This window comes from Bicyclus anynana, chromosome 6 (assembly GCF_947172395.1).
Source record: "Bicyclus anynana chromosome 6, ilBicAnyn1.1, whole genome shotgun sequence".
NCBI classification, from domain to species: Eukaryota; Metazoa; Arthropoda; class Insecta; order Lepidoptera; family Nymphalidae; genus Bicyclus; species Bicyclus anynana.
The window spans coordinates 12,508,222-12,533,152 of NC_069088.1; the positions used below are offsets into that span (position 1 = coordinate 12,508,222).

General features: G+C 35.7%; 1 protein-coding gene across 1 annotated transcript; it reads right to left on the minus strand.

The window, feature by feature from the left end:
* Window positions 1-389: 389 nt before the first annotated feature.
* LOC112046054 (zinc transporter 1) lies at window positions 390-20,134 on the minus strand. The gene is made up of 8 exons (XM_024082517.2): window positions 19,920-20,134; window positions 8,060-8,267; window positions 6,647-6,899; window positions 5,604-5,714; window positions 4,675-4,797; window positions 2,941-3,116; window positions 2,011-2,110; window positions 390-1,862 (listed from the first exon to the last, which is right to left on the minus strand). The coding sequence occupies exons 2-8, from the start codon at window positions 8,246-8,248 to the stop codon at window positions 1,735-1,737; spliced, it is 1,080 nt and encodes a 359-aa protein (XP_023938285.2). The 5' UTR covers window positions 8,249-8,267; window positions 19,920-20,134; the 3' UTR covers window positions 390-1,734.
* Between the last annotated feature and the right edge of the window lie 4,797 nt (window positions 20,135-24,931).

Consider the following 24,931-nt stretch of genomic DNA (forward strand, 5'->3'; position numbering starts at 1 on the left):
GAGCTATGACCCTTGTTGAAATATAAATTGTGGCTCTCACCGCTAATTTATTTTAAAAGTAAATAATAAACTTAAATCGTTAGGATTTCTATTTGATATATTTTACAATAATAGTCAACAAAACTTTGTACAGTTTATCATTAAATTTGTCAACATTGTTACATTAATTAGTTAGGTACTTAGTAATATTATCTTTATAATTATATTCGTCACATAATACTGTCTAGGAACATCACATATAATCAGAAACTCCTTGATTATAATAACAAGAACAATGTATAAAATCTTACACAGAGTTATTTATATTCCTATACGCAGTTAAAACGAGCAGTATGGCGATTTCGCTCTTTACTATGAACTTTAAGAACGTACTTGTGTTTGGTTTTCTAAAAAAGGTTAGATACGAGTAGTAAATAAGTTTATCTGTGAAAACTGTCTTTTTAATGGGAAAATGTCTTTTTTTCAAATCATATTATCTATATATGTAATTAAACAATAAAAATTTGAGGTGCTCGGTATTTTCAAAGTATTTTTTCGATGACCTAGAACAATGTTTCTGTCATATCTAATTTCTTTTTCTAATTTACTTAATTAAGATTTGACTTAAAGCTTTAAATTATTAATTGTTTTGTGCAGCAAAGTGTTAAAATTAGTTTGCGGTGTATACTTATCAAATAAATATTTGTTACTTACATAAGATTGTTTCATTAAAAATTATACTAAAACTTGTTAGTATGTTTAAATTAAAATAACTGAATAAACGGGGCGGTTGAGGTAATTTGTCTCCTATGCATTATTTTATTAATTTTAAATATTTTTATGCATTTTAGCACAAAAATATAAAAAAAATTCAGCTCTATTTATAAATGATGAAGGTCATCACAGACCATCGTTCTATTACCAATTGTAATCGTTTTTAATATTGTAGTTACAAATTAGCGGCATCCCGAAGAGCCTGGTCGATTATTCGTTGTAACAGTCGTTTTCTTACCATTTTCTAGAAATAACCAACTAGATATTTAATTGTATACAATAACTTATAAGTGAAAGTAAATAAAAATCTTAAAAAACGTTTACAGACTTTCACATTGAGTTTGAAATTAAACTAAAAAAAACAGTCGATTTAGTTGTGGAAAGTTCTTTGGTTGTACTGATTTTGTTTTTGTACGATTGTATTGAAAGTTGATATAATTATTTTCACTTATATTTCCATGGTTATTTTACTTATATAACTTAGTGACTAAAATATATACATAACTAAATAGACGTTTGAGCGCTTACAGTGTACTAACTTTGATTACAGATTTAATTATAACACGCATAACTTCAATATAAAATACTTCTTATCTTAAAGTTACTCTCACATTCATAATAATTGCATACGTTTAAAGTGAGCACATAATTACCCTGTATCCATGTAATATTATACAAAGCATACTTACAAAGTAGGTCTCTACTTTAAAAAAATATTTATTTTAAACATTGGATGATCACTAAAAATAGTCAAAAAGAACAAAACTGATCTCAGCAGGAAATTAGGTAATACTAGATCCATCAATAGAGACGATGAATTGCTAGGTCGATTGTCGTGTTTCATCGCTAATACATTTATCAATACGAGTATAGACAAAATGTTTACCAAGCCTTGGTTTGTCTTATAAATGTAAATTCAAATGCGAATTCTATACATAACGCTTAAGAATCATGATGGCATTCAAAGATATTTGAACTTTATCAAATACGAGTAATAGAAGGTCTCCGAGGCGCCTGGCAACAGCGCGGCGCAGTGCATTCCTTGGCGCAAGGACAGGAGCAGGCCGCGTTTGCAAAGTCCACTAACATTTTCTTTTCCTCATCCGTACCTTTAAATATATAATTTTTAAAACGCATTGTGATTTCACGAAACAGTTATATTAACTTATTCAGTTGTAGTTGTTTACATGAAAACTCTGAAATATAGTAAATGGGTAAAAAATATTGTAGTGCCTTATAATAATCAGTAAATCTTACCCATGATTGTAGATAGCGAGAATTCAGGTTGAAGCGTTACCAGTCCAATGCCGTAGCGTTTGAAAATGTCGCACACTAGTCCAGAGCTTTGCAGATAAGCCTACAAAAAACAATGGTTTGGTTTAAAATAAAAGAAGTATCTATATTTTGTCGTAATTACTTAAACAGCGAATACGGATACGTGAAGCTGTAGAAATAATAAAGTTCGATGATTTTCTAGTCAATATTTGCTTGTTCTATCAATTAACATTGTATGAATTATTAATAAATATAAATAAATTTCTTTTTATTAAAAAAAAAACTATAATCCCATACAAATTACCATTCTCTGATCAAGATTTAAGTATTCTCGTATTGAGATTATACTTAAGCCTTCAAATGATATGCGTTTTCTATCTACATTTCTAATTTGTTTGTTGGTAAACAGTGCACTAGTGATAGCCCGGTGGATATGACCTCTGCCTCCGATTTCAGAGGGTGTGGGTTAAATCCGGTCCGGGGCATGCACCTCCAACTTTTCAGTTGTGTGCATTTTAAGAAATTAAATATTACGTGTCTCAAACGGTGAAGGAAAAACATCGTGAGGAAACCTGCATACCAGAGAATTTTCTTAATTCTCTGTGTTTGTGAAGTCTACCAATCTGCATTAGGCCAGTGTGGTGGACTATTGGCCTAACCGCTCTCATTCCGTGAGGAGACTTAAGCTCAGCAGTGAGCCGAATATGGGTTGCTAATGATGTAACAGTGCACATCGAGTATGGCTTTAGTATAGCTATTTGCACAGGATATTACAGGGCACAGAAAGGTATTCTCTATTTCCTTACTTCCATAATCCGATGGATGATCAACACAATCGGAAATTGGTTAAGTGTATAAGCGGTTGGACCGACGTCTTCACGTACTCTCCAAGGTACAGAATATATAGCTTACCTCTTGCGAGCCGTAGCAGACGTGAGCAGTAGCCACCAGGCGGTCGCGGTGCAGTTGCCACACATGCAGCTCGTGTATGGCGAGCACGCCGGGCACGCGCAGCGCGGCGGCGCGCAAATCACACGCGCCCAGACCTTCAGGCACCGTTTGCAAAAGCACCAGTCCCGCCGAGCGCACTGTATAAAAAGAAAAACACATCTATTTCATAGAATCATGCAATATTATCTAGTTCACTGCAGGGCCCGAACTCATATATTAAGGAGGGCCTTATAGAAGGAAGTTAGTAACTTAGACTATACTGCTCCGATGTGATTTAGGGGCTTAGGATGATAATGTTATAGACTCTGCGACGAGATTTTGATGATAATGATCGACAGCCTAACTTGCTTTCCGCGACATGGGGTTCAATGGGGACCACCTATTTCCCAACTAAGTATTGCTGTGAGAGTCTTGGAAGAAAGAAAATTTCTATATTTTAAAGACGTAGACATGATTTCAAGACCGCTTAGTTTACCACTGGACCAAGGAAGGTACATTTTGAATTTATCATAATATATAGATAAGCATATTCTAGATGCCCTTTAGCTGTGTGAATTGCATTGTTATTATAAAAAGTTTCTATTATATAATCTTGTGGTGATATTTAGATATTTAGAGTTTATGTTAAATAGCAGGTTCAAAATTTAAATAACACGTTAAACTGATTACCGATGCATAACATTATGGTAAATAAAACTATAATTAACCATACTTTAACAATACTACCGCGGAAGGACAGTTTATGTTATTCTACACTATCTGAGCACAATGACCTCATCACTATAAAAATTTGATCCTTAAAAAAGAACTATCTAATGCTATATAATAAAATGTTTTCTGCATACTTGATTGAATACTACTTCAGTCTTTTATAAGTTTTTTTTTCTTTTTTTCGGGAAGCACCAGATTTAGTGAGATTTTGGGTTACATTTTACTATTTTTTGCTTTCACACGTAGGGGACCCCTGTAGTCTGGGGGCCCCGTATCATTGATACGGCTGATACAGCGATACCTACGCCCTTGGTAATGTTCTTTTTCATATATGCAAACTACAATATTGTGAAACTTCCGTATTTGCCAAAAAGTAGGCACCCTACCTACTAGGTATGTTGTACCATTCATCTTTACTTTATTATTATTTTTAACACGTATAAATTATCATAATTGCAGTCGTTATTACGTAGATATAAAATTTAAATATTTATTTTAATGTTACAAGTGGCTAAGTACATTTTTAAGACCTAATAAATAAAATAGTAATGGGCAAAAATAAAAGTAAATATTTACAAGTACATGTCACAAACGTTGAAGGAAAAACATCGTGAGGAAACCTGCATACCAGAGAATTTTCTTAATTCTCTGCGTGTGTGAAGTCTGCCAATACGCATTGGGCCAGTGTGGTTAACTATTGGTCTTACCCCTCTCATTCTGAGAGGAGACTCGAACTCAGCAGTGGGCCGAATATGGGTTGATAGTACTTGATTGAAAACTACTACTTGAGTGAATACAATTACAATAAAAATCATTAACATAGGTATATGTAACTTCTTTTTAATGAGACTTAAAAACGAAGGTGTATTGCCTAAATCTCCTGAGTTCCTGGTTACAGAGTAAAACGTACGTAGATAATTTTCTGTCGGATATGAGTGAGGTTGACGCTTATATGACAGTTTTTCGTTCCTAACTAATACTTACTGAAAGGATAATTAAAGATGACGAGGATGATCGCAGCAGCGGCGGAGAGCGCCGGGTCCGCGATCCTGGCGGCGACGGGCTCCCACTCCAGCGTGAGCCCCGCGCCCATCACGAATAGACTGCCTTCATGGTGGAAATAAGTTCAATTTCACATATTATCATCATCATATCAGCAGATGGACGTTCACTGCGGGACATAGGCCTTTTGTAGTGACTTCCAAACATCACGATCCTGAGCCGCCTGCATCCAACCTAAAATACCTGCGACTCGCTTGATGTCGTCAGTTGGGGGGGGGGGGGGGGGGGTCGACTATCACTTTTCACATAACATAGTTCAATTTCTCATAACATTGTCCGATAAACTTATGGATGTTAAGGTCTCAAGGTGTTGGAATGGCGACGTCGCACCGGAATACGCAGTGTTGGTAAGTCTTCAGATGGACTGACGACATCAAGCGAGTCGCAGGGAGTTACTGGATGCAAGCGAATCAGAATCATGGTGTTTGATAGTCTCTTGAAAAGACCTATCTGTGTCCTGGAGGGACATTCATCGGCTGATGTGATGATGATGATGATAACAATTTTTTGGGTAAATATATATAAAGTCTTGTATATTATCTATATTTGTACTCTGAAAATGTGACACAAAACCTATCCCTTGCTGTACCTTTGTAAAAATTATAATAGTAGAAGAGCCCAAGATGAGATTTTGGGATTTACTCGAGCATGGCACCTTGTATGATGTTGAGTATTGCTTAAGTACCTCTTTATACTGGGCCGCAATGTGTACAGAATTTCTTGCGTACTCAATCTTAAGCGTTTTATTCTTATGAAATTGTTTGGATATTGAAAGCTTGCGGTAAATGTAGTGAATGCTTTTATTGGCCATGTTCTAGGAGCATTGTGTGAGGTATAGTTAAAAATCTTACTGGCTATGTCTGTGGGAGCATGAGCAAGCACGGGCTCTGCGGAGCCAGTCTTCAACACCACTTCCCCTCCTTCCGTCACACTCAGCCGCCGACTGTAGCTCAGTTCGCGACCTAATGAAATAAAATCAAATTATTATAAAGCATTGCAACAGAGTAACACGTACTAGCATTTTTGAGTAGGTATTACAAGTAAGTTGAAAACTTGATCTGTATACTACCCAGACATAGAACTAAACCTGTGTGGGTGGTACTATATTATTAGCTCTTGTATTATTTCCAAAGCGAGGACTTTTTTGAAAAAAATATCCTTTATTCAGTCAGCCAAGTCTCAGTTCTGTGTTAGGGTTGTTAGTATAAGACACAGAGATGACATGTTTTCAGCTTGCCTCATACTCGTGGCTAAGTCAAATAAGTACCTACCTAACATACCCAAAAATGTCAACCAGCTCTTTGACCATACAAATAGGACGACGTTCGCTGTTTGTGGTTTGCAGCGCAAACTAGTCATACCTATGGTAAGTACGTAGGATAGGAAAGGAAGCTTTCTCACTGTGGTCGATAGTAACCACACGGCACACACCACATGGCGCGATATCGATATTATTCGTACCTAATGGCAATTAATGTAAATAGCTTCATTTAAATATAACAAAACTAGCGGACGCCCGCGACTTCGTCCGAGTAGAAATCAATGTAAACTTTCAACCCCTATTTCACCACTTTACGGAATTAGAATATCAAAAATTTTTGAATCATGTTTTATTTCGTATTTTTTTATGATTTATGAACAAATTTTTAAATCTAACTATAAATAAAGAACTTTACATACAAACTTTCAACCCCTTTTATTTTTATTTTAGGATCAAAAAGTACCCTATGTTTTGCTCCAAATTTCCATTTACCATTATACCATAATTCATCTTGATCGGTTCAGCCGTTTATCCGTAAAAAGGTAACAACCAGACAGACATACTCGTACTTTCGCATTTACAATATTAGTATAGAACACACTATTATTATTATTAATGAATAGCTTGACTCACCGGCGAGTAGCATATAATTGATGGCATGAAACAGCAGCCCAATGACAGCGCTGCCGACAATCACCCTCGGGTACTTAGGGGGTTGTACATGTGAGGAGTGCACCCCCAGTTGGAGCGCGTTCACGACGAGGGCCAGGGTGAAGGACGCGAACAACACGTGGATGGACAGGCGCCCCACCACCTCGATGCGGGCCCAGCCGAATGTGTTCCGGAGACGACCTTCTCGACCGGCGCCTTCGTCGGCTCTTTCATACTGTGAAAAATAACTTGATTTTTTAATCAGTAACATATTTTTTTTTAATTTACGTGTGGAGCTTATATTTGTTTGAATTTGGAAAAGATTGTGGGTTAAAGGGGACGAAGTGTTTTTTTATTGGGATTCAGTATTAAAAACGCCAAAGAAGTGAGTATGTTTAAGAAGATTTTTATGGTGGAGAATAAATTTTATAATTGGAGGAACTTTAATTTTTAACCGACTTCAAAAAAAGAAGGAGGCTTCTCAATTCGACCGTATATATTTTCCTATATAAAGTGGAAATCCCACTTTCCTATCATAACTTGAGGACGAATTTACCGATTTCATTCATCTTTTTACGTTTTCGGATAGGTACTTTGCAGAAGGTGAGAATCTTCTAAAGAACCGTGAAAAACGTAAAGTTAGAAAAAATTCGCAGTATATTGAAAAATTTCTGAAAATTCAAGTTCTATGTTTTATGTTTATTCTATGTTTATTTTATGTTTATTTAACTCAATAACGGCGCAACCAATAAAGTTAAATAGTTATTTAAAAATAAATGAAGCAAGTAATTAATGGAGTTTTAAATGAGCGAGTAATAAAACGATTTCATGCGATAAGACTAACTATAAACCAATTTAGTTAGGGCAAGTGTTGTGTTTATACTTCAAGATGAAAGAGCTTTGAAGACCTAACTTTGTAATATCAACTTAAGACAGGAAAAGAACCATCTGAAGAGGTTGACCTTGAAAATCGCGACACTAATCGGATCATGATTTTACCTAACGATCATAGTTAAAGATAAAAGTTTCATTATTATAGTTACGAACGGAACGGTACTAACTACGGTTGAAGACTACCACAACACCAGAACAGAGCCAACTTATACAAAATAAAAAGTGACCCGAGCTGGGAATCCAACCCACCAAATGCGCCATGCTTCATTAATTTATTATTATCAGCATCTTCATTATCAACCCTTAATCGGCTCACTGCTGAGCCACTGCTGAGCTCGAGCTCATCGGCCTAACCCCTCTCATCGGTCTACCCCCTCTCACAATGAGAGGGGTTAGGCCAATAGCCACCACGCTGGCCCAATGGGGATACTTCTTCTTTATTCATCATAACTTAGAAGAATCATGCTTTCATCAACTTTTTCTCAATGCACATTTTCGTACCTTATAAGCTAGTAATGTTGTGATCAGACCAACGAGTCTACATAGCGAATGGCAGGTGTCGACGAGTAGAGTTGGCGAGTGTGTCAGATGTGCTGCGAAGAGTCGGCCGCTGAAACCGGCAATGGCTATAAGCAGTGCCAGCAGGGAACGCGGCGGTGGCAGCCATTGAAGCCACTCCTTCATTGCCATCTTCTCTCACCTTCTGGATCTGTGAAAAAGCAGTATAATGTATGTCAGCACGAGTGAGTCTTTCGATAGGTCGGCTCGTGTCGTCATGAGCCGAGATAGTACGAAATGTTCCGTGAGTTAGGTGGGGAGTAGTGGTAAATCGCTCGGACGGCCTAGCTCATTCTTGTTGTGACGTTCGATCCGTTGGGAGAATGACTTGAGTAGAGAAGGAGACTGATAACTAGATTTAACCCTACTTACAACGGTCACAAGTCCGGGACTTCACTCAAGGTCATTCTCTGCCACTCGACAGTTTATTGGTAACATTCTTAGTGAGAATTGTTAGACCTGACAGACTTTTATTCTAAAATTGTGTTTTGTTCTTTAAATGCGCTTCTGATGTCAACCTGTTTCTAATACTCGTATATCGGTGCTATTGACAGTTAACAGGAATAAAGAAGTGCTTTTAAATATTGATTTACTAAGTCGCCTTTGTGGCTTCTTATCTTGATCTAGGTTCGAATCCTGCTTTGAGTTATAAAATGGTAAACGTTTTTTCCTCCACAAAATTCTAAATTAAAATTCTCATTCTGTAGTTAGGAAGTTGATGTTGTCATTGCTTTGTTTGATTACCACGGTTATACTTTCTAAATTTGCTTAAGTCTCGTCTATTGGACTCGATGCGACTTAGAGTCAACGGTAGGCTCTCTATATTATATCTCAGCCCCAATTATGAAAATCATAATTTTTTTAAATACAAAATGTTGTTGAACCGTATTATAGTGCAACAACATAATTTTCAAATTTTTCGTCAAATAAAAATAAATACACCTCAAAAAATTAAATTATGTGTATGTACTGTTTTAGTAATGAAGATTGGGTCATGCTCGATAGAGGTCACGACACAATACTATTTCAATTGACCCCGGCAAGGATAAACGGGAAGTGTGTGGGGAGTGTGTGAGTGTACTGTTTGCACGTCATTTGCTGCTCTATAGTAACTGAATAGTAGGTAGATGTACCTATCAGGTACCTAAGATATTTTAATTTTCTGTACGCAGTAGATTTTAGTAACATTAAAGCATAGATGCTTTATCTTTCTCAACCTGCAATACCTGAAGGCCTACCACAGGGCCAGGCCTTCCTTCTGGAGCGGAGGTTTGGAGCTGTAACCCACCACGCTGCTCCAATGTATAAAGATCACTATCTAGTTGATATAATAAAGATGATGATTGGGATCACAATGAAGCACTAAGCTTGGGAAAATAACAAGTTCTTCGAGACGAAGTTGGTACAAAAAAGTTCAATATGTCAAATCCACACCCAGGTGCTCAAGATATCATGAAACGAATCTACATTGGCTAAGGGCTTGTCCCCTTCGTCACATCATCATGTCATGACGTTGTACGTGATTTATTTTTGCACGTTACTGCACCGTCGGCGTCGCCACGGAACGATAGGTCGCACGTCGTCAGAAACAGCTCCTAGCCTAATTAAAAGTTATGGATGCAACCAGTATTTTCTTTATGTATCTTTGTTTTTTTCAAGCGTTTAAATATTTAGGGCTCCCACACACGGGCCGCCAGCTACAACCACAAAACGCCCCTCCCGGCGTATTTTCTGTAGTTTTCAAACATTTTATATGGACTCGCCGCACACGGTTGACGCCGGTGGCCGCTACACGCTACAATCGTCGCTGCTCGCTTCTTGTGGCCCGATCCGGCCACTAAACGCCGACACTAAAAGCCGCCACACTCCACTCTCGCGATTCCGCACCCCTCTCTCTTATCTCACCGACCGCCAGTGTCGACCACCGGCCACAAGTGGCTGTCGCGCGCTTTAGCTACTTTTGTGGCCCCTTTTTGCTTTTTGTGGCGGCGTATGTGGCTGTCGCGTGTGGCCCATTCGCGGCGACACTTAGTCATTGCCTACAAAATTCAGAAATGTCATAGTAAATGTAATATCTGTTTGTGCCATGGATAGATAGATATCCGAATGTGGAAGACTATCAATTATATGTTGTCTTGCGGTTATTACCCCAAACGCCATAAAGGGGCTTTAAGTTTGCATTGTTTCGCACATAGGTGAAGAATGTTTAAGAGTCGTTATTGTACGAGTATCAATTGTTCCGATCGTAATTCCTACTGGAAAATACCATAATACTGTCGTCATACAAAAACAAAAGGATGTATTCTAGCGGAAAATTAAATTATGTAATTTGGTGCATCTGATTTGACATCGATTTATCTGCTGATATTTTTGATGTTATTAGGTTATCGCTTGAGTGCAAACAGTCCTGCCGGTAAGCGAAGATTCCTACGGTGAAATGAAAGGTTCCTGATTTGAAGATACCCACATTATAGTTAGTTTGGAAAACTACATCTGGAGGGTCACTCTGTATCTTAGCGGTGCGGATCAGGGACAAGGAACCAAAGGAACTTACAAGGAACTAAAATGTATACGTTCAAGAGATACGTTCAAGAGATACATTCATAGATCGACCACGTAAGGTAGTTCTTTCTCCATAATTAAATAAATTAAGTATAGGGGTAGGTATAAATCTGCATACTTAAAACTCGTCCAATTTTAGTTACTATAACTGAAACAGTATAAACGGATTTTTTGGGTAAATGCTCACGTTATTCGGTTTTCCTTACCTATTCTCCATATTTTTTTAATGGAAAATGGCAGTTTTCAAAGTAAATTTAATGTTACTCAAAATTAAGAGGTAAGTAATTAATAATATTTTGATTCCTGTTTTAAATCTAACCGAGATTTTATTGTTCAGCATTCAGATTAATACTAATCATGATTAAACTTTGTTTGATCACGACCGTTAATGCCATATTCTTTAACTAGGTACCATACAGAGATACGGCTTGATGCCTGGCTACTTGTTTGGTAGAGATCGATTGATTTAGCTCAAGCTGCAAACGAAAGTTGTAGACTATAGACAAAGATTAAAGAATAACAGGCAGATAGAGCGCACGGAACACCATGGTGTCGTAGCCATTCCAAATACAAAATTCAAAAGTTAACACATTCTCGAATTAGTACGGCACGAAGCATCGCATCAGTTATTTTCAATATTATTAAAAAAAATGGCGTCTTGTATTTCTAAATAATTTAAAAAATGTGAAAAAAAATTAAAGAAATAAGACGGAGTATCTTTTTATTGGTAATTATTGATTATTATCATTAATTTACGTGTAACTGTTATTATTGTTAAATTTTGAAATACAAATTATGAAAAAAGTTTCTATAAGCGGATATCAAGGAGACGCGTGACTTTTGGTTTTTTTATGGGTTTCACCGGCTTGTAAAGATCTTTCTGGACATTCTTTATTCTGTGAGTATAGAGTTATAGACCACCTAACGGTGTGTTTCTTAAAAAGGCATGTGACAAGTAAATAACATAGCGTGGGCGACTACAGATGACGACTGATAGCAGGAATTGATGAGGTCTCAGGCTTAGCGGTACTTAAATATTTTCGATTAAATTAAATCGTGCAAGGTTAATACTTCTTTTATTTTCTTTGGGTTGTAATTTTACTAATGTTAATGCTTTAATACCTCTAAGTTAATTAAGCACTAAATTGTTATAGGTAAATTCGTAAAAATGAAATTTTTTTAATGGAAATAAAAGGCTTTTTTATTTGCCTCCAGGTTAAAGAGCTGGAACTACTCGTTAATCCAAGTGGTCTTGAGTTGGATATCCTTTCACTAGATTTACGGCCTCTGTGGCGTAGTGGTATCCGCCATGGATTTACAAGAGAGAGGTTCTGGGGTCGATCCCTGGCTAGGCTGTATTGGTTCAGGTTTGGCTGGTGTAAGGCTTCGGCCCTGGCTAGCCACCCTACTAATGGCAATGACGTACCGCCATGCGATTGACGTCCCGGTATGATCTCGTGAAGAAACCGTTACCCGCGTCCATCTTAGATTATATCATCACTTACGATCAGGTGAGATTGTGGTCAAGGGCTAACTTGTAAAAAAAAAAAAGATTATTGTTGTACCCACTATCATAGACAGTTGTTTCAGATGCAGAGTAAAAGAAAATATTGGTCATACGAGTATCATTAAAAATTACCTACATAAATTCTATTCAAAATATGTTTTTACGTAATTTATCTAATACATTTTAATATAATTATCGACTCCTAATATCTAAATATATATTGTAGTTTATGACTTGGATTGACATAATATGCCTAGGTACTAGATAGGATACTTTTTATTAGGTAGGCCATAATTGATCTTACGCCATGTCTGATTATTGTGTAACTTAATCACTGATATTATATTTAGGGAGTTATTATATAAAGTAGTTTTATCGAAACATTATTATTTAAATAACTAATCCTTTTGATAATAATTATAATGTCATACGGATTAGTTATTTATAGATCGAATATTGTGTAGATGATTGTTTAATCTGACAGATAGATAATAATCTTAGTAACAAGTTAGCACCGCTCCCGGCTTTGATAACATTTGTAAATTGTTACGTGCTGTCGGGAAGTCTATCCATCTGTCGGAAGTGCCCGCCAACAGGCTACTTGCCTGCAGTTCTAAATATAGCTTATAGTCCTACTATCCTATCCTACTTAATATTATAAACCCGAAAGTTTGTATGGATGTTTGAAAGTATGTTTGAATGTTTGTTACTCTATAACGCCGCTACTACTGAAGCGATTTGTAATGGAAATAGATTTTTCTCTGGATTAATACATAGGCTACTTTTTATCCCGAAAAAAATCCATGGTTTCCCGAGATTTGCGAAAACTGATGATTTTGATGATATGAATGTTTGTTACTCTTTCACGCCTCAACTACTGAACCGAATTAGCTGAAATTTGGTATTAAGATAGGTATATTATAGCCTGTATTAACACATAGACTACTTTTTATCCCGGAAAAGGTTCCCGAGGGATTTGTAAAAAACTAAATTCCACGCGGACGAAGTCGCGGGCGTCCGGTAGTACTCCAATAATTCAGTTTAAACACTATTTAAAAAAGAGGCAAATAGCTATTACATAACTCCGGACTAAGAATTTATATTTAGATTTTTTTGTAACTCATAGCCCAACTCAGGTCCTAACGATCTGATGCCACGTAGGCTAACCAATGGACCAATGAGGCAGTCTCACTGAGGGAATCAACAGTAGCTTGCACAACGTTTTCAACTAGGGTAGGGTATTATGTGAGAAAATTGTAAAAAAATACTAAATCTTTCTCAAATACAGGTTCATGATGAGTTTAACATGAGTTCTCAGGGTAGGCAGTGTATTTCTGCATCTATGAATGTTTTTATACTGGTACAAAGTAATAGGTAGGGATACCTATTACTTTGTACTAAATAATGAATGATTTTATAGAATTTGTGAGTTTCCCCTCGTTGTTCCACGTTTTTTTAATCATTACTTAACTAGAGGAGTAAAAACATTTTTCAAGTAATATATGAAAAAAATCACGATCACAACGCAAAACAGACCGAAAAGTAAATATAAACCCATTTAAAATATACAGATATTATGTTTACCTTTACCTAATTAGTACACAGTTAAAACAGTATTGCAATTGAATTAATTTACTAATTACTTAATAATTTGGCAAACCGTTTATCCTTTAATTGTACAGTTAAGATAAAAATGTAATTAAAATTATTGGGTATTGGTATTGGGTAGGTATATATATTATACCCAATGGTACCTATAGTATAATAATCTAGGTACCAGTCTATTATATGTATTAGTATATTTCATTTTTTATAATATGTGTAATTAATATAGATAAATACGTAGTTTTAATATTATTGTATATATATTGTATATATAATATGAAATAAATAGTTGGGATTAAAAAATAATAAAGGTACCAACCAGTATTGATTTAGGTATGCCCACAAAGCGTTAGCTTTTAGCGTTTTGTCTTTAAACTTTTACGATCATTATCCAAGTTAGATTGAAGTTTTTGAGCTATGCAATGAACGTTATTATTCGTTTTAATTAAACTCAAGCATGACCGTCTATAATGCACAAATAACAATAGTGAGATTAACTGCGGTTCCAGGAAGTAAGCATTCAGATGGCATTTTGTCGTCAGTGTATTATGGGCGAGACATAATGACACAATACAATATTCAATGCTGAATGCTCCGCTCACGTTACTCTGAATGAATGAACTGTACTTTCAGTTTAATGTCAAAGAGCAAAGATCAATGTAACAGTGAATGACTGTCTTTGACTTGAATTGAAGAACCACGCGGGTGAAACCACGCGACGTTTAATAATTGATTTTGTTTTTATTATTTACAAGTTAGCCCTCGACTACAATTTCACCTGACGGTAAGTGATGATGCAATCTGAGATGGAAACGGGTTAACTTGTTAAGATTAAAATCCCTATCGGTGTCTACAAAATATCGTACCGGAACGCTAAATCGCTTGGCGGTACGTTTTTGCCGGTAGGGTGGTAGTTTTTTTTTATTAAAGAATATTTGCCATATTTTTTATAATATGACCAATATTCCCATTCCCCTCCAACTAGTCGAGAAAGACTGTGCTAGGAGTGGGTACGACAATAGATCTACGGGGCGGGGACCGAACCACCACCCCTCGGTGATGAGTCCAACCGCTCTTACCGTTGAGCTATTGAGGCTATAAATTAGCTAGCCACGGCCGAAGCCTCCCACCAGGCAGACCTGGACCAATTAAGAAAACCACCATCGGCCCAGCCGAGGATCGAAGTTCGAAGCCGGGACTTCAGTCTTGTAAATCCACCGCGCATACGACTGCGTCACGGAAATCGTCAAAAACATCCATTGCATAAAACACAGGACTTACTTTTGTAGTCATCGTTAGACCTGGGCCTAAGTACGAGCTCTTAAACAAAGATTTTTTCGTATATAAACAATCCTGCGATAAGCCCAACAGAAGCCATCATTTAAGAGCTTGTACCTATTAAGGCCCTTATTCTTACGATAAGCTTTATAATCTATCATCATTATCAACCCATATTCGGCTCACTGCTGAGCTCACATTCTGATAGGAGTCTCAGAATAAGAGGAGTTAGGCCAATAGTCCACTGTCCACCACGCTGGCCCAATGCGGATTGGCAGACTTCACACACGCAGAGAATTTAAAAAATTCTCTGATATGCAGGTTTCCTCACGATGTCTTTCCTTCACCGTTGTAATCTATATTTGCTTTAAAAAAGTGACACGATTTATTAAGGTTATAGGTTTATATAAAGATTTATTAAGGTTATAGTGTATCATAAATAATTTTAATGATTGTCAATTTAAGTATATAACGTAAATTTATTAATTTTGGTTATCTATAGTATATTGAGGAATCTAGGTCTGTAGATTTGTCTGACCTTCGTTAGATTAAAGAAATTACTAAAAGAGTAACAAAAATAAACTTTGTAGAGCGAGCAATAGAGTTCATAAAAATGTTCTCGCTATTGTGTTTAGCCTAATAACCTATTTTCTTTCTATATTCATTGACGAAAACGAATTCGCAAGTAGGTAATGCGGTTAATATTCCTTCCTTGCATTATTTATGTTGAGCTTCTGAATATAATTAAAAAAAATATTTAGGCAATTAGCAACAATGACTTTTTGCAAAGTTAAGTATTACATTAGGGACATATTATAATGACTGTTATAACTTGTAATATGTAAATATAATTAACTGTTTCATAAAAGTATGTACTCTCATTGTAATATAGTTGGTTACAGTTTAATTATGTCATCCTTATTAATAAATGCTAATTTACTAATTAGTTGTGTCTAGCAAGAAGTGATAAATAAGAATAAATAAAAATACATTATGTCTATATAAATGCAACTACCTAACATCAAAATCGATTCTATTATGAAAAATGGAAGATAAAATTTAAATTTTCGTTCAGCCAATAACCCCATTTGTAATTGTCTAATTGAATATGCGAAGAGAACATTTCTGATAGCTCTAGCGCATGGGATAACCATATAAGGTAGGATATTTTCGTAAAAAAAAATAAAACTAAAAAGATTTCATCTTCAAATCTAACGATTTGAATGAAATCTAAGGGAATAGAAGCCTTTCGTACCCTTTTACGCTTTTCATTTCGCTTACTACGTTTACTTTGTAAACCTAAAAAGTTGCAGAATAAAGCTCTTGTATTTTTGTTCTCGAGCCAGGTGAATTTTATTTCATTGTGAAGTAAACAGTCCATAACATTTTCTGGCAGAAGTAATAAAATATTAGAGTTGGGTGCACTTTTTTAACTTTTTATTTGATAATTGTGTAAATCACAATTTCAATATATTGCCAACTCATATCATGAAATAAAGAATGTTTTATGTTTTTTTTTCAAGTTTTAGTGCAACAAACCTAGGAAACTTTACTATACTATCTCTCGCAAATCGCAATAGTAAATATTAATATTACGTAGTGTGATATCTTGAAATAGATTCAATTACAAAGTATGAAAATTTACACGTGTTTGGCTTGCTTCTATTTTGAACATTTTATATTTATTGTCTTTCATTCTTTTTGATTGACTTATTTGTTTCAATTTATTTGTTACCTTCAGTGTGATATGGACCAACAGTAATTTAAACAAGCCAGCAAGTAGAACTACTTCAAAAGTGCTCGTAAACTAAGCTTAATTTAAATAAATGTTTTTTGACTTTGACTTTAGAGGTGCACTTGAAATAGAGAAAAAAATAATATTTCTTTTCAAGTTCAGATAATAAAGGATAAACGCATACTGTACAGTAGATAACTTTCCAATTACTATACATATTAATACTGCAAGTCGCCGCTTAAGCTAGTGTTATAAATGAATTAACATAGGTTAGTTTTATATATATTGTATAAAAAATTACTTTGTAGAAAATGTCCATAGCATTATTTTAAGTACATACATTTTGTGTGCTACAGATTCGATTGTGCTCTTAATGTTTGATTTTTAAAGGTTAGGTTTTTAATACCTTATGCTTACCTAATCTTCTACACTACGTAGGTATATGATCTATTTTGTGTTTCAGAATTTACTGAAAATGCTATTTTATGTTTTTAATTGAATGTTATTTCAATAAACGCCCTCGAAAATTGATACAGTCGGCAAATGTTTTAGATACTAATACAATAAATCTTATCTAGACTAATATGATTACTTTTATTGTACTCTATAGCCTACCTACTGTATTTTTAATCTACCGATTATATACCTATGTTAAAAACTCGTCAAGAGCGTGTTCCAAAAATACTTTTTTTTTTTATAAAATCGCAAAGTTTTTTGTATTTTTTGCTTATATATGTAGTTTTACATGTACCATATCCGTTATCGCGTAACATCCATGCATGCAGACTTCCAAACTTTACATGAGGTCATTACGAGTAGGATAATTCTATAAATATATATATAAAACAATAGCGAAACGTTAACGTTATTTAACGTTTGTATTCCCACACAAGTAGACATTTAACACAACACGTTCAAAGAGAGCGTTACACGATCTCTCGTAATACAACCTTTGCTTATTTTGCGCTAAAGTAGTAAAAGAAAGTGTTATTACAAGTGGTGGGTACTGGGTACCTATAGTAAGTGAAAATAAATCCCATTTGCCGGTTACGGTCGGGTGCGCTGCTAGACGACACTCTCGGCGCTACTCGCTCGACAACCAGCAAGAACCTTTGCACGCAAATCTTACAATTACTTCAGAGCGTTTTTTTAGGGTTCCGTATACAAAGGGTAAAACGTGACTCTTTAATATGACTCCGCTGTCCGCCCGTTCGTCTGTCACCAGGCTGTATCTGATGAACCGTGAAAGACAGTTGAAAATTTCACATATGATCAGGGCGTAACTACCGCCGTATCAGTCTTATCAATGATACGGGACCCAAGGACGACAGGGGCCTCTTACGTTGGAAGGTAAAAATAAGAATTTGGCGCTTCCCGAAAAAAGAAACATAAAATTCAAAATTCATTTATTTCAAGTAGGCTCAGTTTACAAGCACTTTTGACACGTCAGTTGACTATTTGTAAAGATTCTACCACCGGTTCGGAAGGCAGGTTCTGCTGAGAAGATACCGGCAAGAAACTCAACAGTTGCTCTTTTGAAAAAGTCATACAGTATTACAATTTACATTTGATAACAATTAAATTAATTAAATGAAGGTGGAAGCTGATCCAATGGCCTCCAAGCACCTTTGTCGTTAAGGAACTCATCAATAGTGTAGTAACCTCGACTAAGTAAATGTTTTTTAACACATTGCTTAAAGTTGTGCATTGGCAAGTCCATTACAGTCTTGCGGATCTTGTTATAGAAGAGTACACCCAAACCCATAAAAGATTTTTTAACTCTTTGGAGACGATATGCAGAAATAACTAACTTATGCCCGTGTCTGTGTAAAAAAGATGCCTGTAGTTTTCACTTCAGAAATGACGAAAACTAAAAAAAGCAGTCTTTTTTTTCCCGGGTTAAGATACCAAAAGTAAGAAACATCCTACATAAGTTAAATCACTTTTATATTTATTTTAAACAAGTATTTATTTCTTTTATTAAGAGAGAATTTACAGACAATTTAACTGAGAATTCTTTACCGTTAATTTGGGTCCCTCAACTATTTTCGACACAGGGACCCCTCCAAGGCACGCTAACACCGATGCAGATGATGTAGGTATATGTTGCCGCTATAACAACATAATATTAAACAACAAAATAAAATAATTAAGGGAGCTCCAATACAATAAAAGTGTTTTTGCCGTTTTTATAGACACTGGTACAGAACTCTTTGAGCACGAGTCTGACTCGCACTTGGCCAGTTAAAGTGAAGTTGACAAGATATCATGTTGGACCTCCGTATGTAGAAAGAAGAACAAGATTGAATAGGCAATTTCTAGGCGCGTTCCATCTTAGGCCTCATAATTGCTTTCCATCAATTGTGATTGGTTATGGTAAACGCAAAAAAAAACAGTTCGCAATGCATTTTAGGAACACTTTGGGAACACTTTGCATTTTACACGTGTAGCGTCAGTGGCGTGCTCAAGATTTTTAACAAAGGTAGGCACTACACTACACGTACAACAAATTCGTACAGATTCGTACCTACTAATTAAGTTTTCAGGGATAGGCAATTTATACTGAACTGTCGTTAGAGTTTGGGGCCTCAAGCCGACCTAAGCCAATGGAGTATTTGTTTTATGTTTACAATTTTTAATGTTTATATACCAATTTTACATACATATTGTTGTAAATATAATTATTATTTACCTACATACACATAAACGTTACTTATAAACGAGATAAAATTAATACATAATAAACTGCACTTTAAACCGCTTTTGGCGGCAAAAGTAGAAAAATATACTATAGCTAACATGTAGCAATTAATAAAAAAAATGTAATTATAATGAATTTCCCGATAGGTATTAAAGAATATCTGCAATTTTCACCATCAAACGAATAACAACTTTTCTAATATGAAGCAAATAAAGATATTATCCTAAATGCCAAAACGTAAGTATTACAATTATCAACTGAATAACAACAACATATTTAAGCATAAATCTCCAAGACGTATCCTGAAGAAATTGTGGTAAAAACAACAGCGCGCGGCCTATTTCAGGTTCAGTGCCGGGCCGAAAAATAGTTCACATTTTCGCACGGGAATTGAATTAGCAACTGAATTACTCACCTAGACAGCAATATTTTCGTACTAACAAACGTCACAAGTTGAAGCGAAAGCTATCACAACACTGAAGTTTACCAAACACTTGGCCTGCGGCATATCACTCGTGTTATATTGTTTGTTTTGAAAACGTATGCGAACGGTAGTTAGCGTACCAACGGACGGTAGGTTGCTAGCTGTCGCGCCGGCGTTTGTTGCGGCACTGAGTACTGACGGCTGCGTGAGCGCAAACCGCGTTATCGTCGTGCCTCGCGCCCGATAAGCGTAATGTTGAACTGTTAATCGCTCCAGCGGTGAGCGGTTTGCTCGTGAATCGCCGTAACAAGCAATAGCTTAAACTAACATAACAACCTATTAGAGCCAATATGCAGGTCAAAGCCCTTTTTTTCTTGCGATGGCGAGGTGACTTTTTTAATGGTAAGCGATGATGCATTCAAACGAAGCTCTGAAACATTTGGTGGTGTATCTAATTCTGAAATGTTTGAGACTTTGTTTTCTTGCAAGCAGCAAGAAGTGGCGATACCGTAATGGCGAAAAGCATCGCATTTCGATAGGAAAAAATGTCTTCACACTACGACGTTTGCAATACTGAAACAATTCATAAAGTAGATATTTTAATCATATCTCTATAAATTAATTACTCTAAAATGTATGTCGTATAACTGTTTTCCCACATCTGAACTCTCCTTTCCATAGCAACTACCAGTAAAAGCCGCAAAAAAATCAGTTAAGTATCCTCGGACGTTAATGTGAAAAAACACGCGGATTATTGTTTTATGTAGTATGTCGTTATAAACAGATGTGTGATACAAATAAAAGTTCTGATTCTGCTACATTGCAATGAACCGTCATTGGTTCCGACAATAACAATGGAAATGGAAAATCTTCTCCATAAAATCATTTAAATTGATACTTTGAACATTTTAGTTTTATGAGGCAAACTATTATTCTTAGTGTAAACATATATTAGATTTAATTCAAAAGCTTCACGGTTAATAAACTTAAAACAGAAAGGTCTAGGATTCGATCCTCGTCCGTTTGAATATTACTATTATAGGCGTATCCATAAGTTTTTCCCTTTATCATCATCATTACATCAGCCGATGGACTTCCAAGTACGTCGTTTCGAAGCCGCCTGCAGACATATATATTCAGACACACCAACGACATTATATTGTACCTACCGTAGGTACAATGTATGTCGTTGATACCCACACATAAAAATTGTGAAACTTGAAAATTATAAAATCCCTCTTTTACCCACCTCAACATTCTAAAAGAAAAAAAAACTCAGAACTTTTTAAAATAAAAAACGTAAACACATCGATTCACCCACAGAATCATTATATTCGTGAACGCTTTGGGGTCATGGCCGATCGTCGCATTTTTTACAGCGATCGTAGCTGAAAATATCTTGTCTATTTAAACATCTTCACCGTACAATAGCGTGAACATTCAGTATCATCCCACGTTGGATACTACTGTGTTAGTCATTTCTCGGGTTGTATCACAGCAAAAATAGCAAAAAGCCTATAGTAACCGAAATAAGGCTGAGGGGTTAATAACTTTCAGTTGTTTAAAATGTTCTTTTTCCCTGACGCGACTTATAAATTAGGTACAATGTTGCACTTTACTAATTACAACAAATGCTGTTTACCTCATTAGAAAGGGGGTCAAAGATAAGATGAGATAGTTATATTGAAATAATATATTATGTTGTAGGTATATCTAATATTTATCTATAGGTACGTAACAGTCTCTTGGTGATTAACTCAATGAAATACTGAATAGATTTTTATGCAGTTTTCATAAATAGAATTGTTTAAGGATGTACTTAATAAATTTCGTATTAATCGGTAAAAATATGACGATACCTTTTGAAAGTAAGTATCGGAAAAAGCCAATCCGTCTGGCCTGCCGCCTGGGTAACTTTCAGGAAAAACTCTGCATAATCCTTTCTATATGTACAAAACATGGGGAGATATACGTATTTTACAAATGTACGAAAAAATCCGCGATGGCATAGGTAGGTAGGTATGTCCGGGTTGGTTTCCATCCATATTTTTTTTCCATCCATTGACATCCCTAGAACTCGTACGAAGCGATTTTGGATTTTGAGTATGGCCTTGAGTAGGGTATGGAGCTCTCTCCCGAAGTCAGTGTTTTGTAATTGTTACAATCTGGGCATCTATAAGATGACAGTGAATAGGCATCTACATACATACATCTACCTACATCATATCTACACTTATCTGGTGAGATCGTGATCAAGGGTTACACTTAAAAAACACATTTTAAGGACAGCTTATTCTATATTCTAAAAAAATGGTCACATAGAAAAATAGTTTACATCAATTTTCTTGAAGACGAAATCGCCGGCTTCCTCTAGTTCTACAGAATTTGTAGCCTATTATTTGTATATACGATAAATATACCTACTGGTACATACATGGTGCACTAATTTCTTGTGGAGTGCCCAGGTACTTGAGTATTGAATGCCATAAGGCTTATTTAAACACACAAGTAAGAGTATCTACCTCGTCATTTAAAGGTGCTTAACACCTTAGATCAAGTACGTTATAGGTTTACAAAAATCTATATCCAAGTATATTAATGCTACAGAGAGAGTTTGTGGTATTATAAACGGTAATCTCTGGATCTAATAAACCGATTTTATATATTTTTTTACCACTAGAAAGCCGCTTTTTTTGCGAATGCCATGGGCTATAATTTATCCCCGTATTTTCACTGGCACGGGAACAACGCGGATAAAACCGCGGGGTGTTGGTTAGTATATGTATCTATATGACACAATTTGGACCTGCACAAATAATAAAATAAACAATGCATTGGTATAACAAATTGAGAAATTCGTTTATACTCTGCTATTATATTGTTAAAACTAAAAGGTTATGTGAGTTTGTGAGGTCTTGGGGGTAATCTAGATAGTGATGTGTATTGTTTAAGTATATTTATTTATTTATTTTATTTATAATCTACGGAACCAATTTTGATTTTTTTTAACGAGCTTTTTAAACTTTTTGTCTGTCTTTATGTCTGTGTATTCGGGCCGGGTTAGAACTGATTATACTAGGACTTTCACTGAAAGACAGAGGAGATTATTGAGCAACATTATAGGTTACTTTTTATTCTGGAAAAATACATGGAGGGATCATGATTTGGGGTATTATAGGAGGTAAAAACTAAATTTCACGCAGACGAAGTTGCGGGTGCCCGGTACTGTTAAATAAAAATACTAAAACAGAAAGATACCTTATTTATTTGAATTTAATAAACGAAAATGTTTAAAATGTCGTAATAATTAGGTATGAAACTATTAAATTATTTGAAAATATCTACCCAAAGGAGACAATTCGCGGTATATTACCGACTCAAGGTCAATATAGGTACTAAATAGGCAAGTAATTCATTACCTTAATGGTGCATTTATTACCATAAAACTAGATAATTGCATATAAATTACATTCAACTCATTTTCCGTGATTTTTCATAATCTTAATAAAATATTAAATTAATTCCATATTTTAATGTATATTATTTTTTATATACAAATAATAAAAATTCACTATCAGGGAACGGATATAAAGATTTTTTTTATTTTTGCATAAATACGAGTATAAAAAAGTAAAATTAAAATCTGACGGCTGTAAATGTATGCAGATGTCATAGACATAGTTGCATAACTTGTCAAAATCTTCAAGTTACAATAAATAAAAGGCAAAAAATATTTAATATGTTAGGCTCAGTCCAAAATTCACAGTCGCTACAGGGTGAGATTTTTTTCAAAATACTACCTACCTATATTAGTTAGTAAACCTAGGCAGAAACAGCCTGGTTGCTGTGGCTAGCGCGCATACGCAGCCAGTATTCTTTGCCACCATTCCACGTGGGAATAGGGTGTACTCACTTAAGCTAACTTAGGAAAAGTTAGCTTAAGTTCCTTATTTTATTATAGGTACCTAACCTAAAATTCAAATTAGGTAAGTACGCTGTTTGGTTTGTTCACATGTCTGAGTAAGTTTGTATATACCTCAACGACTTTATGTACCCCTACCTACATATTTACTATTACTACATATGTATGCTATATTTATGCAAAGTTTAAAAATATTATCATTAGTCTCTCTTCGTTCACTGCTGGAGATAGGCCTTTCCGAGAGCGCTGCACCACACTCGATCCTCCGCCTCGATCCAGCCACTTCGCACAACCTTCATAAGGTCGGAGCTTTTACTCAGAGCATTGAGCTGGAGGGTGTCCTTTACTTCACTGCGCTTGCTGGTGCATTAGTAAATGGTACTCCAGAACACGTCTGCCCCCGAGGCCATCTATACTGCGATAAGTTCTCGTCCACTGTGACTTCGGTTTTCTAATCTTTTGCGCTACGAGTATGTCGATGACTTTACTTCTCCTGTGGAGTTTATCTTTTAGAAAAACTGTTAGCCCTCCCGTCTGTGCAACCTTGAATTTGTGGATAAGCCCAAACCATCGGTGTCCACGATTACCTACGCTCCGTACGTTGTCACAGGCAAGATACTGGTTAAAGATTGTATCTTATGAGTTCAACAATTTGAAGATGTAATTTCCCAAAGACTACCTATTATAAAAAAGCTAAAGCTGAATCACTCATTCATTCATGAGCTGAATCATCAGCCTATTTACACGTCTACAGACCCGGGGCATCTCCTTTAAAGATGCGATAGTGGATTTCGAACAGAACCACCACGCTGCTCCATTACGGGTTGGCGGGTTATAATGTTTAATACTGTAACGCTTGCTATCGTATGTTGACGATAATAACCGAAGGAACTGATGGCGTAACACGCTCTCCAAGTCACAGGGGTCTACCACCAACTTAATTACTTCCAACTTTAATGAGAATTTCTCGAACAAAAGAAAAGCTCAGAGTGCGCGCAATATATGACTGGCGGCGCAATTATGTTGCCAGCGTTAGTCATCTCTTTTACCCGCCAAGTGTTAGATAGAGATAGACAACAAG